This window comes from Salmo salar, chromosome 13 (assembly GCF_965601325.2).
Source record: "Salmo salar chromosome 13, fSalSal1, whole genome shotgun sequence".
Classification (NCBI taxonomy): Eukaryota; Metazoa; Chordata; class Actinopteri; order Salmoniformes; family Salmonidae; genus Salmo; species Salmo salar.
The window spans coordinates 101319601-101334263 of NC_138303.1; the positions used below are offsets into that span (position 1 = coordinate 101319601).

At 42.5% G+C, this 14663-nt stretch overlaps 1 protein-coding gene across 2 annotated transcripts in view; it reads right to left on the reverse strand.

The window, feature by feature from the left end:
• cntnap3 (contactin associated protein family member 3) overlaps window positions 1-14663 on the reverse strand; it is a 189717-nt gene that overhangs the window by 98002 nt on the left and 77052 nt on the right. For both annotated transcript variants that reach the window (XM_045692517.2, XM_045692516.2), the window contains exon 5: window positions 7665-7874. In XM_045692517.2, the coding sequence (XP_045548473.2) occupies window positions 7665-7874 (210 nt within the window). The remainder of the gene's footprint in view (window positions 1-7664; window positions 7875-14663) is intronic.

Genomic DNA, 14663 nt, shown 5'->3' on the forward strand with positions numbered 1-14663 from the left:
AATGGCTGTGTGGTTTTTCTTGTTTAGGCGCTGTCCTAACATAATCTAATGTTATGCTTTCGCCGTAAAGCCTTTTTGAAATTGGAAACTGTGGTTGGATTAAGGAGAATCTTATCTTTAAAATGGTGTACAATACTTGTATGTTTGAGAAATTTGAATTATAAGACTTTTGTTGTTTTGAATTTGCTGCCCTGCTATTTCACTGGCTATTTCACTGGCTGTTGATAGTGTCCCACATGTCCAAGAGAGTTTAAGGGCTTGGAAGTAAGCATTTCACTAATGTCTACACCTGTTGTTTTCGATGCATGTGACAAATAAAATTAGATTTGACTTGATTTGATTGGCTAACAGCCGTGGTATATCACGGGTATGACAAAACATGTATTTTTACTGCTCTAATTACGTTGGTAACCAGTTTAAAATAGCAATAAGGCACCTCTGGGGTTTGTGATATATGGCCAATACACCACGGCTAAGGGCTGTGTCCAGGCACTCCGTGTTGTGTAATGGATAAGAACAGCCCTTAGCCGTGGTGTACTGGCCATATACCATACCTCGGTCCTTATCGCTTAAGAATACTACGGGTATGGCCCATTTTATTTTTACTGTTGTAATTATGTTGGTAACCAGTTTATAATAGCAATAAGGCACCTCTGGGGTTTGTGATATATGGCCAATATACCACGGCTAAGGGCTGTATCCAGGCCCTCCGTGTTGCGTCATACATAAGAACAGCCCTTACCGTGGTATATTGGCCATATACCACGCCCCCACGCCCCCTCGAGCCTTATTGCTTTATAATAAAACGGGTTGTTTGCTATATTGATTAGTACACAGACGGTAAGAAAGTTGGTTCTCGTTCTGCAAAGTGAACATAATGACATGGAACGGGTACCAATACAAACAAACAGCCTGACTGACTGATAGTCCTATTGGCCAGAGCAAAATGCTTTTCTATTTTATTTCACAAAACTATCCTCAATATACCTCTGTGAATTTACAGTATGTAACCCACAATATTTATGGCTGAACAGTGGAGGTTTCTGAGGGGAGAACAACTCGTAATAATGCCTGGAACGGAGCAAATGGAACGGCATCAAACACCTGGAAACCATGTGTTTGATGCATTTGATGCCATTCCACTAATACCGCTCCAGTCATTACCAAGAGCCCGTTCTCCCCAATTAAGGTGCCACCAACCTCTTGTGTGGCTGACATAATCTCAACTCAGTTGGTTACAGTTATCAACCCACTTCCAGAATGCACTGGAGCAGGTCACATTGACCCTCATATATTTGCATCCAATAAATATTACAGTTGACAGTTAAGAATTGGAGTGAAATATGAGCCAATGGTTCCACAATATAAACAGGCATTTTGATTAATGTAAACTACAGAGGGAATGGAATGGTTTTGGATACCTGAAATAAATCTTGGCAATCCATTTCTTTCATTCATTTCCACATACAGGCAGCAAAGTTGCTGCAAACAGCTTGTGGCTGTCTGCTCCTTGGAGGGTGAACAGCCTATGTTTTTCAATGTGATCACTGCAGCCATATTGATTGTACAGGCTTGCCTCATGAAAAGCCTTGGACCAAAGCTTTGTTGCGACTGTGTGTACATACAGTTTGGCTGTGCTTGTACATATACTGTATTTGTGTGTTTGGATAGATGTATGGGCAGAGTGTATGTGGAAGAATGGTATTGTGGTTTTCCTCAACAATAGGTGTATAGGTTATGTGTAGAGAATTCAATATTTATCCATTTTCACAACAAAGCCATATGTATTTGTTTGTGTGCGTACTTGTTGTTTGAGTGTCTGTGTATGTATGCGTGTGAGTTTGTGAGCATGCACATGCATACATGTTTGAATGTAACTGACAGAGCAGATACAGGGGGTGGCATTTGTATAGTGCTATAGTAGTTCTCCATGTTCTCTATAGAGGGTTCCTGCCAGAGCCTGTATAGTCACAGCTTAAAAGTGCAGTGTGCACCTATAGCACCGGAAATCTGTCCTTTCCCCAATCCTCAGAGAAGCAGAGGAAGAATGGCCTGCCACCCCTTCCTCCCTCACACAGCCATTACAAGACCCTGCCACCCTCCCTCACTCTCCCTCACACAGCCGTGATAAGGCCCTCTTACAAACGGAACTCACTGATTACCTCAGAGGAAGACCAGGACTGCGATATACTATAGTACGCTACTTACATAAGGGAATAGGGTGCCATCTAGGACGCAACCAAGGAGACCAGCGTTTAATTTAAGGCTAGCCATCACAGTAACACAAACTGCGCAGAGAAAGCTTCTTGACAAGGGAATGACACGAGTTACAAGGCAATAGTAAACTGCAGAGAGGTCAATCCCCCCAGATAACCATCTCTGTCTACTCTACATTGTTATGGTCATATTGTGACATCCATCAACGTTGAAGGTACGAGAGGTACAGTATACCGGTCACTGTTGCTTTCGTGGCACTTTTACTATCCTGTATAGAGGACTCAATGTCAATGCTGTCCTGTATTGGGACTGTTTCTTATCAGGATTTGACTCTTGAATAAATGGCTGCTAATCATAGCTTCAGGTCTAATACACAGTCAGAGAGGTACTGACCTAAATTACGCAGATAATTCAACCTTGCATTAAAACCGAGGAAGAGTCACACTAATTCAATAGACACAACATTACATTCATGTGAGAGAGAAGAGAAAGACAGTGAAAGAGACAGACAGAGCTTACATTGGTAAATTACTGCATGAAACAAATTGGAAAGAGAGGGGAGGGAGAGAGGGGGAAGGAGAGAGGGGGAAGGGGAGAGGGGAGAGAGGATAGTTGTAAAAATTTGAAAAAAACACTGATAAATAATATATGCTATTTAGCAGACACTTTTATCCAAAGCGACTTACAATCATGCGTGCATACATTTTATGTATGGGTCTTCTCGGGAATTGAACCCACTATCCTTCTGTTGCAAGTGCCATGCTCTACCAACTGAGCTACCGATGATAAATAACAAGGTAATCAACTGAAATCCATTTTACCTCATTTCTACCAGCATATCATGTGTGCAAAAAAAAAAAAAAAAACTCTGGACCACCTTCACTACACACACAGACGCGCACAAAGCTCTCTGTTGCCCTCTATTTGGCAAATCTGACCATAAGTCTATCCTCCTGATTCCTGCTTATAAGCAAAAACTAAAACAGGAAGTACCAGTGACACACTCAATTTGGAAGTGGTCAGATGACGTGGATGCTAAGCTACAGGACTGTTTCGTTAGCACAGACTGGAATATGTTCCAAGATTCATCCGATGGCATTGAGGAGTTTAACACATCAGTCAACGGCTTCATTAATAAGTGCATCGATGATGTCTTCCCCACAGTGACGGTACGTACATATCCCAACCAGAAGCCATGGATTACAGGCAACATCTGCACTGAGTTAAAAGCTAGAGCTGCTGCTTTCAAGGAGCGGGACACCAATCTGGACATTTATAAGAAATCCCACTATGCCCTCCAACAAACCATCAAACATGATTAGCATGAATACAGGACCAAGATCGAATCCTACTACACCGGCTCTGATGCTTGTTGGATGTGGCAGGGCTTGCAAACTATCATGGATTACAAAGGAAAACCCAGCCGAGAGCTACCCAGTAAGCCTACCAGACAACCTAAATGCCTTCTATGCTCGCTTCGAGACAAGCAACACTGAACCATGCGTGAGAGCACCAGCTGTTCCGGACAACAGTATGATCAGGCTCTCCATAGCAGATGTGAGTAAAACCTTTAAACAGCTTAACATTCATAAGGCCGCAGGGCCAGATGGATTACCAGGACGCGTACTCAAAACATGCGTTGACCAGCTGGCAAGTGTCTTCAATGACATTTTCAATCTCTCCCTGACCCAGTCTGTAATACCTACATGTTTCAAGCAAACCACCATAGTCCCTATGCCCAAGAAAACCAAGGTAACCTTTCTAAATGACTACTGCCCCATAGCACTCACATCTGTAGCCATGAAATGCTTCAAAAGGCTGGTCATATCTGACATCAACACCATCATCCCAGAAACCCTGTACCCACTCCAATTTGCATACTGCCCCAACAGGTCCAGAGATGAAGCAATCGCACTCCACACTGCCCTTTCCCACCTGGACAAAAGGAACACCTAGGTGAGAATGATGTTCATTGACTACAGCTCAGCGTTCAAAACCATAGTGCTTTCCAAGCTCATCATTAAGCTAAGGACCCTGGAACTCCTCGCTCTGCAACTGGATCCTGGACTTCTTGACGGGCTGCCCCCAGGTATTGAGGTTAGGCAACAACACATCCGCCATGCTGACCCACAACATGGGAGCACCTCAGTCCCCTCCTGTACTCCCTGTACTCCCTGTTCACCCAACACCATCATTAAGTTTGCAGACAACACGACGGTGGTAGGCCTAATCACCAACGACGATGAGACTGCCTATAAGGAAGAGGTCAAAAACCTGCCAGTGTGGTGCCAGTACAACAACCTCTCCCTCACCATTGGCCAGACAAAGGAGCTGATCTGGACTACAGGAAATGGAGGGCGAACACGCCCCTATTCATATCGACAGGGCTGTAGTGGAGTGGGTCGAGAGTTTAAAATTCCTTGGTGTCCACATCACTAAGGTCCTATCATGGTCCAATCATACCAACACAGTCGTAAAGAGGTACGACAACGCATCTTCCCCCTCAGGAGAATGAAAAGATTTGCATGGGCCCTAAGATCCTCAAAATGTTCTACAGCTGCACCATTTAGAGCATCTTGACTGGCTGCATCACCACTTGGTATAGCAACTGCTCGGCATCCGACCGGAAGGTGCAACAGAGGGCAGTACCTCACTGGGGCCGAACTCCCTGCCTTCCAGGACCTCTATACCAGGCGTTGTCAGAGGAAGGGCTTAAAAATTGTCAAAGACTCCAGCCACCCAAGTAATAGACTGCTCTTACTGCTACCGCACGGCAAGTGGTACCAGAGTGCCATAAGACTGCTGAACAGCTAATCAAAAGGCTACCCAGACTATTTACATTGACCCCCTTTATTATTCAATTTTTCATGCACTGACTCTCTTGCCCTGACTCTATGTACACTCACTAGACTTTACCCACACACTCACACACACTATTCTGACACTCCAACACACACATGCACACACATTAAATATGATCACTCTCACACAACACATGCATATTGACGCCACACACGCTCACACACTTCACACACGCTGATGCTACTTTATTTATTAATTATCCTGATTGCCTAGTTACTTTTACCACTACAGTACCTACATGTACATACTGTATTAACTCAATGACCTCAACTACCTGGTACCCCTGCAAATTGACTCTGTACTGGTACTCCTTGTATATAGCCTCATTATTGTTTTTATTGTGTTAATATTTCCTTTTTTATTTAGCGAATATTTTTCTTACCTTAACTCTGCATTGTTGGGAATGGGCTTGTAAGTAAGCATTTCACAGTAAAGTCTACACCTGTTGTATTCGGCGCATGAGACCAACAACATTTGATTTTGATTTGAAGAGGGAAAAAAAACAACAGTGAAGGGAAAGAGAAATAGAGAGGCAGGGGGAAGGAGAGAAAGGGTGATGTAAAATACGGAGAGAGGGAGAGCATCCCGACAAAACGCTTTGATTGAGGCAGAGCCGCAGTTCTTTTGTAAGCGCCAGTCCATATCAAGATAAACAGAATGACATAATCTCTCGTCCGTCATAACAACGGATGGTTTTCATTTTCTCCCTCTGAGCTTTCCTTTAAAAATGACAGCACTAACGGTGGTTTACTGTCGGCTAGTTGACTATCAGCGTCATTCAATCACATTGTGTAGAAGAGAACAGCTATTGCTGTCACGGTTGTTGTCGGTGAATGAGGACCAAAACGCAGCAGGTACGTGAATGCTCATCTTGATTTTTAATTACTCTCAAAAATGAACATACAAAATAACAAAACACGAAAAACGAACACTCGACAAATAAACAGTCTGGTAAGGCACAAGGCTATACACAGAATAATCACCCACAAATCACACACACAAACACACCCTAATATATGGGACTCTCAATCAAAGGCAGATAGACAACACCTGCCTGAGAGTCCCAACCCCAATTAACCAAACATAGAAACACACACACCAGACTAACCATAGAATACAACCACATAGACCATCAACCAAAAACCCAGAAATACTAAATCAAACACCCTTTACACAAACACACCACCCCGAACCACATAAAACAAATACCCTCTGCCACGTCCTGACCAAACTACAAAAACAATTAACCTTATACTGGCCAGGACGTGACAATTGCAGGGAAATCTGGAGCTGCTGTTGAGGGAATTCAGTGTATTGGAGAGGTCTAGCTAGACAGAAACGGCAGTGCCTAGACTCTAGGCCCTAGAGAGAAAACCTAACCTGCCTAGCGGATTGCCTATAAGCGTTATGAATGGAATTTCTATACATGTAGAAACCCCAGGTCTTGCCATCAATGGTTAAACCTGGTTAAATATATAAATGTTAAATAAAGACTGGATATAAACTCTCATAAACTGAGTTTTTGAAATGTGCAGAAGATGATCAGACAAGGAGACCGGCCTATCCAGGTTCATCACTACTACTTCTACCAATAACTTAATGTTTAAACCTGGTCACTCAAATCGTTTTTGTACTCACAAGTTACAACCCCCTTCAGTATGGCCTTATTCATCATGTAGTGTAAAATGTTATACTGTAGTCTATGGCCATTTGGATTGATTAAGTGCAGCAGACAATTTTGATCCCTTCAACTAGTTTGATAAACTATGATTGTTTTTTGCCTTTTATTCTGTTTTGGCACAGGTCCAGTCGGTCACCTGCTGTTTTCATTTCCTCTTCTTATTATGTTGACAATCATGTTATTCCTAGTGACAAACTGTGGGGTTTTCATTTTATTCCACTAATAACGAATAGCAGAGCATCCCACAGTAAAGACCCTTTATTGGGTTTTGGATTGGATAACCTAAGTAACCGACTACAGTATACAGCAAACTGCAGATTGCAGCAATAAGGTATCCTGCCTTAAATCATTCAGTAGTTGCAGAATTTATTATAGTCCTAAATTATCGTAAGTGTCTCAATAATTATGTGTAGGTCTGCAGTGTATTAGACACGTTTAGTGTGCTGATAGTACAGTGTATGTGTGTGAGTTTGTGTGTGGGTGTGGGTGTGCTCCGTGTGCTGATAGTGCTTAGTGGATATCAACTGTACTAACCTCCCTGTGAAGATAGAGAGGTGTCTCTCTCTCTACCCTAGTGGTATGCAACAGACAGATGGTCCTGCTAAGAGGTGCACCATATGTTGATGCCTTGGACAGTCTGGCTAGCTGAGAACATAACACCACCTGAAGTTTAGCCCCACTTATGCCTGGTAAACATGAAACTTTCTTTCCATCTCTGCTGTGCATCGTAGTAAGTATAGTAGTTGATGTAACATTTTTACTATGGTAGGCTAATCCCCTAAAATGCTGGGTCAGCTCCAAACACACTCTAAATTGTGAAAACTATTTATCATAAAAAAGTAGAGTGAACGTCATAAAGGACATGAGAGATGAATGGATTTTATTGTACTAGAGGCCACTGTACCTTTTCTGAGATGGAGTAAAAGTTTTCCTTTGTGTAACTCCAGCGTGAGAGTGTGATCATCTTGTCCCTCTGTGTGTATCAAGGTCCCAGAGTTCTGCAGGGTTTTGAACTTCAAAGAGATGGTGTCTTTGGCTGTTTGACTTGGTGTTGGGTTAGGGCTGAACCTGTAGAGCAAGCAGCTGCTGCCGTCAAACCTTGCCACGTCAGACTCTGCAAACAACACATTTACAAGTAAAGATTATACTGTAGAGAATAGTAGTACTGTACAACAAACACATTCACAAGTAAAGATTATACTGTAGAGCATAGTAGTACAACCAACACAATTACAAGTAAAGATTATACAGTAGAGTATGGTAGTACAATCCAACACAGCAAACGTTACATTTAATTGTTTCCATTTTAGCAGTTGCTCTTATCTAGAGCGACTTACAGTATTGGGTCCATACATTTTCATAGTGGTCCCCCTTAGGAATCAAACCCCCAACACTGGCATTGCAAGCGCCATTCTCTACCAACTGAGCTATAAGGGACTACATTACGATCCTGTGATAGTAGAAATTAAAATCACAACCCTCATCTTCAGCAGGAAAACAAATGCATACATTCTATTCAGAAACCCAGTGGGAAACACTTGTTGAAATAACATCAGCTGTAATGCTAGTTGTAATGAGCCAATTTCAACCAGATTTGACCACTGGGATACTGAAGAGAATAGTAGAGACGTTATTCACACTCAAATTGGCGACCACTCATTGCGTTCAGTGTTTTTATTAGCAATTAGATGTGCATTATAGGCTCCAGTGTGTGCTGGTTGAGTGAGATTTAGAGCCGAAGCTAATTTCTCCTTACTTAACTGCCTCTAATGAGGCAGGGTAGCCTTGGTCCGTCACACATCAAACCACTTCAATCACTAGATCAGTCTTTTTCATGATTATGATTGAAGAGTTGTGATTAAAGACTAAAGAAGACTTTAATGTGAGAGTACTGACACCTTTTATCTTATGCTTTTACCTTATTGATATTGTTTGCAATGCATTGTAAGTTGAATATGACATACTTCAACATATGTCATTTTGGGTTTACAGGCCTACTTCCCTGGCATTTACTTTTCATGGTGAGAAATTACATTGTTAAAATGATAATTACAGAATAATAATAACTATAGCACAGGTAGCATTCACTGAGGGTTAAAACAAAAACGTTTCAGAATGCTGTTCCATAGTCAAAAGCCAGATAATTAAGTATAAACAAACCGTGGGCAATAATATTTTAAGAGTAAGACTGTCTGCTCTTACGTATAATCATTCAAAACACAATATAAAATATCAAAACACATCCACTCTGTCCTCACTCATCCTCAACTTAATACATCTCCTCCCAATAGTGCTGCATACAAAAAGAACACAAAACTATTCATATATTTGTTTAATATACATCATAAATCACCACTCTACAATGGTGGACTGATTAAAAAACAAACAATCCAGGGACAGGTTGTTGGACTGAGGGAGAAACAGAGCCACAGTGTGAGACATAACAGATATGGATGTCTGTGTGAGACATGTTCGCTGTAAACAGAAATGACAACAGTGATGAAAAAGAAAATAAATGGATCTTTTGCATATTGTTTGTTGGCTCATCCACAGAAAAGAGCATGCAGTTAGTACACCTACAGTCATTATCTAGCATTGTTTAATACTGGAAATTTGCAACAACGTCAATACAACCAGATTAGAGTATTCTCATTGTAATAATGCAAGGATGGAAAACTTTGATGTGGGTGGGAGCCATGAAAAATCTGAACTCATCATGAGGGGCCGCAGTGGCTGATGAGGGGCCGCAGTCAGAGCCGGCCCTAGCCTTTTAGGGGCCCTAAGTATTGTTTTGGTTTGTTTTAGAGTTTATTTCCTGCTAATTATTCCTGCTTATTTCCTTTGCCCCAGTCTGAGGTCCTGAGCGCTCTGGAGCAGGTTTTCATCAAGGGTCTCTTTGCTCTGCTCTGTTCGTCTTTCCCTCGATTCTGACTAGTCTCCCAGTCCCTGCCGGTGAAAAACACCTCCACATCATGATGCTGCCACCATCGTGCTACAGCGTAGGGACGATGCCAGGTTTCCTCCAGATGTGACGCTTGGCATTCAGGGCAAATCTTGTTTCCCATTTTCTGAGAGTCCTTTAGGTGCCTATTGGCAAACTCCAAGTAGGCTGTAAAGTACCTTTTACTGAGGAGTGGCTTCTATCTGGCCACTCTACAATAAAGGCCTGATTGGTGTAGTGCTGCAGAGATGGTTATCCTTCTGGAAGGTTCTCTCGTCTCCACAGAGGAACCCTGGAGCTCTGTCAGAGTGACCATTGGGTTCTTGGTCACAACCCTAATGCCTTCCATTCCCCCAGATTGCTCAGTTTGGACGAGCGGACAGCTCTAGGAAGAGTCTTGGTGGTTCCAAACTTCTTCCATTTAAGAATGATGGAGGTCACTGTGTTCTTGGGGACCTTAAATGCTGCAGAAATGTTTTGGTACCCTTACCCAGATCTGTGGTTAGACACAATTCTGTTTCGTAGCTATCTGGACAATTCCTTCAACCTCATGGTTTGGTTTTTGCTCTGACATTCACTGTCAACTGTGGGACCTTATAGAGACAGGTGTGTCCCTTTCCAAATCATGTCCAATCAATTGAATTTACCACAGGTGGACTCCACAATCAAGTTGTAGAAACATCTGAAGGATGATCAGTGGAAACAGGATGCACCTAAGCTACATTTTTGAGTCTCATAGTGTACAAAAGGCTGTGAAGTATTTGTAGTTAATCATATCAGAGCTGTAGCTACGCCCGGCTGTTACGGACAGCAGCTCCTCTTCTCCACTTGAGCAGAGAACCCTTTCCATTATTTATGTACGGGACTAGAGTTTTTTTGTTATTAGTGGTTATACCTAGCCAGGCCCTCTGTTGATGGAGCGGCTAAACACCCCTAGACATCTCGTATCATGTCTGTTAGGTCTGGGTAAGATATGTATGTAAGAGATAAGTCAGAGTTAAGATAGTAAAGTTAAGTATTGAGACATTCTTAGGAGTGAATTAACATAGTGAATTCAGGGGTGGTAGTACAAAAGTCTGAAGTATGTGTAGGTAATCATTTCAATAATGTTAGTTCATCATATCAGAGCTGGAGCTCCGCCCACCAGTGAAGTGGAGCAGAGCATACTGTGCGATCTCCAGCTCAGAGAAGGTCAGCTCGTGAGTAGTCAAGTGAGATAAAGTTCCAGCCATCCTTGTGTTTTCCCACCAGTTAGCTTTCATTGTGTTAGCCATGTTAGTACATATTTCATATCTGGTCTGAAGATGCACTCTGTGAAGATAATGTCATATTTATGGTTATGCTAATTAGTAGTTTCAACTGCGAGCTAGCTATTGTGATCTGGCTAGCTCTGTTTTGGTTATTATATCATTAACCCTATATTGGTATAGGATAATGTCCCCCAGTGCGTTGCCATATCTCGGACTCACCAATAAAAATAAAAGATTAGGATGGGCAAAAGAACACAGAAACTGGACAGACATATGGCTTTTTCTTTGCAACTCTGACTAGAAGACCAGCTTCCCGTAGTCGCCTCTTCACTGTTGACGTTGAGACTGGTGTTTTGTGGGTACTATTTAATTAAGCTGCCAGTTGAGGACTTGTGAGGCGTCCGTTTCTCAAACTAGACACTAATGTACTTGTCCTCTTGCTCAGTTGTGCACCGGGGCCTCCCACTCCTCTTTCTATTCTGGTTAGAGCCAATTTGTGCTGTTCTGTGAAGGGAGTGGTACACGCCGTTGTACGAGATCTTCAGTTTCTTGGCAATTTCTCGCATGGAATAGCCTTCATTTCTCAGAACAAGAATAGACTGATGAGTTTCAGAAGAAAGTTCTTTGTTTCTGGCATTTTAAGCCTGTAATCAAACCCACAAAGGCTGATGCTCCAGATACTCAACTAGTCTAAAGAAGGCCAGTTTTATTGCTTCTTTAATCAGAACAACCGTTTTCAGCTGTGCTAACATAATTGCAAAAGGGATTTCTAATGATCAATTAGCCTTTTAAAATGATAAAATTGGATTAGCTAACACAACATGCCATTAGAACACATGAGTGATGGTTGCTGATAATGGTCATCTGTACCCCTATGTAGATATTCCATTTTAAAAAATCTGACGTTTCCAGCTACAATAGCCATTTTCAACATTAGCAATGTCGACACAATTTCTGATCAATTTTATGTTACTTTAATGGACAAAAAAGTAGTTTTTCTTTAAAAAAAACAAGGACATTTCTAAGTGACCCCAAACTTTTGAACGGTAGTGTACATACCCCAACCAGAAGCCAACATCCACACTGAGCTAAAGGGTAGAGCTGCCGCTTTCAAAAAGCGTACCCGATTTAAACTGGTTACTACTCTTGCCCAGAAACGAGAATATACATATAATTAGATGATTTGGATAGAAAACACTCTAAAGTTTCTAAAACTGTTTGAATGGTGTCTGTGAGTATAACAGAACTCATATGGCAGGCCAAAACCTGAGAAGATTTCATACAGGAAGTGCCCTGTCTGACAATTTGTTCTCCTTCTGTGGGACCTCTATCGAAAATACAGCCTCTCTGCTGTAACGTGACATTTTCTAAGGCTTCCATTGGCTCTCAGAAGGTGCCAGAAAGTGTAATGGGGTGTCTGCAGTCTCTGGGCGAAGTACAGCAGCTCTGTTTGTGAGTGATCAGGCTAGGAACAGTGACACTGGAGATGCGCGTTCATGAGAATTCTCTATTTTTTTTATTTCAGCCTTTGAATGAATACAACATCGCCCGGTTGGAATATTATCGCTATTTTACGAGAAAAATAGCATAAAAATTGATTTTAAACAGCGTTTGACATGCTTCGAAGTACAGTAATGGAATATTTAGAAATGTTTTGTCACGAAATGCGCTCGCGCGTCACCCTTCGGATACTGACCTGAACGCACGAACAAAACGGAGGTATTTGAATATAACTATGGATTATTTGGAACCAAAACAACATTTGTTGTTGAAGTAGAAGTCCTGGGAGTGCATTCTGACTACAGCTCAGCGTTCAACACCATAGTGCCCTCAAAGCTTATCACTAACCTAAGGACCCTGGAACTAAACATCTCCCTCTGCAGCTGGATCCTGGACTTCCTGACGGCCCGCTCCCTGGTGGTAAGGGTAGGTAACAACACATCCGCCAATCTGATCCTTAACACGGTGGCCACTTAGGGGTGCGTGCTCTGTCCCCTCCTGTACTCCCTGTTCACTCATGACTACACGGCCAGGCATGAATCCAACACCATCATTAAGTTTGCCAACGACACAACAGTGGTAGGCCTGATCACCGACAACGACGAGACATCCCACAGGGAGAACATCAGAGACCGGCCGTGTGGTGCCAGGACAACAAACACTCCCTCAATGTGATCAAAACAAAGGAGATGTTTGTGGACAACAGGAAAAGGAGGACTGAGCACACCCCCATTCTCATCGACTGGGCGGTAGTGGAGCAGGTTGAGAGCATCCTGACTGGTTGCATCAGTGCCTGGTATGGCAACTGCTCGGCCTCCGACCGCAAGGAACTACAGAGGGTAGTGTGTATGGCCCAGTACATCACTGGGGCCAAGCATCCTGCCATCCAGGACCTCTATACCAGGCGGTGTCAGAGGAAGGCCCTAGAAATTGTAAAAACAAAAATGTTCTCTCTGCTACTGTATGGCAAGTGGTACCGGAGCGCCAAGTCTAGGTCCAAGAAGCTTCTAAACAGCTTCTACCCCCAAGCCATAAGACTCCTGAACAGGACAGGGACAATTTGCCTTGCCCCTCCCCCCTTTACACCGCTGCTACTCTCTGTTATTATCTATGCATAGTCACTTTAATAACTCTAGCTAAATATACATATTACCTCAATTACCTCGACTAACCGGTGCCCCCAAACACTGAATCTGTACCGGTGCCCCCTGTTTATAGCATCGCTATTGTTATTTTACTGCTGCTCTTTAATTATTTGTTACTTTTATTTCTTATTCTTAAAATATATATATATACACACATATACGCACACACACACACTCAGAAAAAATAGAAACGAACTCTCACTGTCAACAGCGTTTATTTTCATGCAAATGTAACGTGTAAATATTTGTATGAACATAACAAGATTTAACAACTGAGACATGAACTGATCAAGTTCCAAAGACATGTGACTAACAGAAATTGAATAATGTGTCCCTGAACAAAGGGGGGGTCAACATCAAAAGTAACAGTCAGTATCTGGTGTGGCCTCCAGCTGCATTAAGTACTGCAGTGCATCTCCTCCTCATGGACTGCACCAGATTTGCCAGTTCTTGCTGTGAGATGTTACCCCACTCTTCCACCAACCTGAGTCTCACAGTACTGTAACCAGCCACTACCCAAACGCGCTACTTTTTTTCAGCCAGAGCCTGCAAAGCCACGATTCAGCTTTTTGCTGCCTTCTGAGAGCCCATTGGAGCCGTAGGAAGTGTCACGTAACAGCAGAGATCCTTTGTTTTGACTAGAGATGACAAAGAAGGCCAAGAAATGGTCAGACAGAGTACTTCCTGTACAGAATCTTCTCAGGTTTTGACCTGCCATTTGAGTTCTGTTATACTCACAGACACCATTCAAACAGTTTTAGAAACTTTGGAGTGTTTTCTATCCAAAGCCAATAATTATATGCATATTCTAGTTACTGGGCAGGAGTAGTAACCAGATTAAATCGGGTACGTTTTTTATCCAGCTGTGAAAATACTGCCCCCTAGCCATAACAGGTTAACGAGAGTCTTGTCTTTAAAATGCTGTAAAATAGTCATATGTTTGAGAAATTGAAGTAATAGCATTTCTAAGGTATTTGAAAATCGCGCCACTGGATTACACTGGCTGTTGCGTAGGTGGGACGAATTCGTCCCGCCTAGCCCAGAGAGGTTAAGCAGCGATTCACTAC